The sequence below is a fragment of the Sorghum bicolor genome, chromosome 3 (genome assembly GCF_000003195.3).
Source record: "Sorghum bicolor cultivar BTx623 chromosome 3, Sorghum_bicolor_NCBIv3, whole genome shotgun sequence".
Lineage (NCBI taxonomy): Eukaryota > Viridiplantae > Streptophyta > Magnoliopsida > Poales > Poaceae > Sorghum > Sorghum bicolor.
The window spans coordinates 65,331,653-65,335,016 of NC_012872.2; the positions used below are offsets into that span (position 1 = coordinate 65,331,653).

Below are 3,364 nucleotides of genomic sequence, written 5' to 3' on the forward strand. Positions count from 1 at the left end.
AGCTAGCTCATCCACAAGCCATCGTTGATACTCATCCAGTCATCTTCATCAATCAAGCATTCAAGCACGTGGCGAGCACCACCGATCTTAACCCACTGCAGATCTTTTTGTCCTGATGGACCTTCACCACCACTGAAGACGACATTGTTTGTCTTCACATATAACAACTGTATTATGATCGATGTACCATGGAGATTTTTTTGTCGATTGTTTATTTTGCTAGCTTGAAGTTTTAAACCGATGTTTATATATTTAATTCTGATGAGATTCTCGCATTTTATTAATATTAATTAATTGAGAAATTTGATTATATTTGAGAAAAAAAGGTCGTACCCAAAGTCACTCGCAGTGAATCCAATACCGTTCACCCCACCACTGTCCCCGTACCCTGACGTGTCCGCAACCGAACGGAATGTCACTATTTGAGGACTGGGACGTGTAACCTCACGCCTTGTTTAGTTTTTTTTAATTTTTTCTCATCCTATCGAATCGTTAGATGTATATACAGAGTATTAAAATAAATAAAAAAATTAATTATATAATTTATCTATAATTTATAAAATAAATTTTAAATCTAGTTAGTTCATAGTTAATAATAATTATTAAATACAACTGAATTTTCACGAAGTAAAAAAAAGGCCTCAGGCGAGAAGGGTAACAAATGTCTTCTCTTTCCCTTTCCAATCCCCTCGCATCGACAGATCGTTCATCGTATCCTCCTCCGCTCAGTCCTCCGGGATCTCCTCCTCCGGCTATAAATTCCGGCCCCAGTTCGCCCAATCCAGATGCGCAAACATCGAATCGTCCCACTCGTGGCTGCCCTGCTCGTGCTGCTTGCCCTCGCCGTATCGTCCACCCGCAACCGCAACGCACAAGAGGGGGAGGAGTCCATGGCGTTGGCCGGCGGCATCAAGGACGTGCCGGCGAACGAGAACGACCTCCACCTGCAGGAGCTCGCCCGCTTCGCCGTCGAGGAGCACAACAAGAAGGCCGTAAGCCCTCTGCCCCTTTTGCCTGTTTGCTACCCCTTCTCCGTGACGTGCCCGTGTTCTGCTGCGTGGTTGTGCGGTGCTCACGGCTTTAGGGATCGTGAATGAATTCGTAGGTAGCAGCTGCGTCGTTTTGTTCTAATTTGAGACTCTGTTGGCCGAATTGCCGAAAGTATACTTCATGTCCCAAACTCTGTAAACCTGAACAGCTTTACGGAGGCATGACATTTAGCAATTGCGATACAGATCCAAACAAAGCTTTCCTACTGACCTGGTGATTTTTTTTTCCCTTCAGAGGGTCAGTAGGTAATCTTGGATTCTCGGTTATGGGAAAATTTCTGCTGCCCATTGAATTTCATGTGGTCTTGGATTCATGAGTAATCACCTATCACCACCCAAGAGGTCACCTGAAATAATGATCAACATTACTAATATTTAACTTTGAAGCCTACTCAAATCAAATATTGGAAAATTTGACAGGTTTCAATCCTTTATGGTAAAGGTACTCAGTAGAGGTAAAGAAATAAAGATTGTTCACGCTTTACCACTATCACTATGCAACCACAAAACAAATGGTACTAATTTACTGTTTCTACGTGTGTGAGGCGGTAATTTGTTGTTCACGAGGACCTCTAACAGGATTGATTACTCAGATATAGATGTGCTAACTCAGTAATTGCTTTTCGTTGTCCACTAGCAAAGTAGTAGTCATTTTAGACTTTGGAAAGATATATGCTAATGTTTTGGTCCGTGACACTGAAATTTTGGATTGCAACTAACCTTTTGTGTTGCTCTCTGCAGAATGCTCTTCTGGGGTATGAGAAGCTTGTGAAGGCCAAGACACAAGTGGTTGCTGGCACGATGTACTATCTCACTGTTGAGGTGAAGGATGGCGAAGTCAAGAAGCTCTACGAAGCTAAGGTCTGGGAGAAGCCATGGGAGAACTTCAAGGAGCTGCAGGAATTCAAGCCTGTTGAAGAGGGTGCTAGCGCCTAAGGTAGATTTGTGCATATTTTACATACTGTCTGAGAAGTATGTTTATTTTACATCTTTAGACCTTGGTGGCTTAGGGACAACACAGTGAACAGTTCTTGCCATAGTAGAATTAGACTGGCCCCTTTTTTTTTCAAATGGAAGGGTAGGAGCTCTTGAATTCATTTAGGAGCCATTCCTTGCAGGGAAATGATTCCCAGCCGCACAGATCTTTCACAAGTTTGTATTAGCGTGTAAGATTTCCGGGCCTGGAATGGCTGGTTCCGAGGGAACCGAACGGGGCCTAAGTAGAAGAGCAAAAACAAGGTTCAGGCCGTCTGAGCTGTACTGCTCAAGGCCAACCACCGGCAAGAAAACTAGAAGCCCAAATCCTCACAACTAAAGTACAGCACACCGGGATCAGTACCGAAATAAAAGGCCCCTGAACATGGAGAAGCAACCAGGCTATCTAATGAATAGCACATCTCTTTTGAGTGATGTCTTTTTTAGCCCGTGCTGATGCTTTATGTTCCATATGATGTAAATTGCCACGGAGTAATTTATATTAGGCTTAAACAATTTAGATTGGTCCCGAAACAACCCTGTCGTCCATTTCGTGCCTTCCGTATGAAATTGTAAACAATTGACACAGAACCTGTTTGTGGCGGTATGACAGTCAGTGATACAGGCCGAATTCTGTTCATTGCTGAACAATGTATGTTCAGTCCTTACGAGTTGTATTGGGTTTTTAGCTGTTCACCAGTCATTGGGATAGTTTTATCTGACATGATACATTGATCAAAATCTACCAATTGCAGGATCTCTCGTCTCCATGTGCAATTTGCTGCCTGAAGCGCAAAACAAAGTTGCAGAATAAGGAGCTGCTTCGGAACATGCCTGAGCATGCCCCCTTGTGCAATTTCATAAAATTACAGTGCTATGTAATATCTTAAATTTCCGTGCCCTGTGTAATATCATGAATAACAGTTGCTATTATGGATTCTAAAGGTGTATTAACTAGTACCATAGATGGAGGAATTCTCATATTACTATGCTGAAGTTTTTGTCATGGCAGAATTGTCACATTGCTTCGCTGAAGTCTTTGTTGAAACTTACATGCAGAATATTTTGCCACGTGACGATCCCATCCCATCTCAGCTAGTCAGCTTAGACAATTCAGAGTATATCTGGTAAACCAAGCAAGCGCCTAGAGTGCAATGTCAGCTACACCAGATGGCGTGAGAGAATATGCTTGTGATTACTGATGACTTCGAAGCTGTTGAGTGCCCTAGACTTCAAGGATAATCAAAAGTTTTGCGTTCGAATCCGGTTTGTTCTTCGCTTAGGATGGGTATGATTGTTGCGTTTGACTTCTACAGATCACAAGACGAGCTATCAGACAC

At 42.7% G+C, this 3,364-nt stretch overlaps 1 protein-coding gene across 1 annotated transcript; it reads left to right on the forward strand.

Annotated features, from left to right (window-relative positions):
* On the forward strand, window positions 649-3,087 carry LOC110434198 (cystatin-1-like). The gene is made up of 3 exons (XM_021458000.1): window positions 649-992; window positions 1,791-1,986; window positions 2,780-3,087. Exons 1-2 carry the CDS (start codon window positions 786-788, stop codon window positions 1,983-1,985), a joined length of 402 nt encoding a protein of 133 aa, XP_021313675.1. The 5' UTR covers window positions 649-785; the 3' UTR covers window position 1,986; window positions 2,780-3,087.

What these genes read in the sequence shown, in the direction of transcription:
- LOC110434198 (XM_021458000.1), top strand. Translation starts at nt 786, where the DNA reads ATGCGCAAACATCGAATCGTCCCACTCGTGGCTGCCCTGCTCGTGCTG. An exon ending in AGGAGCACAACAAGAAGGCC is followed by an intron (nt 993 to 1,790) that starts GTAAGCCCTCTG and finishes TGCTCTCTGCAG; the next exon opens with AATGCTCTTCTGGGGTATGA.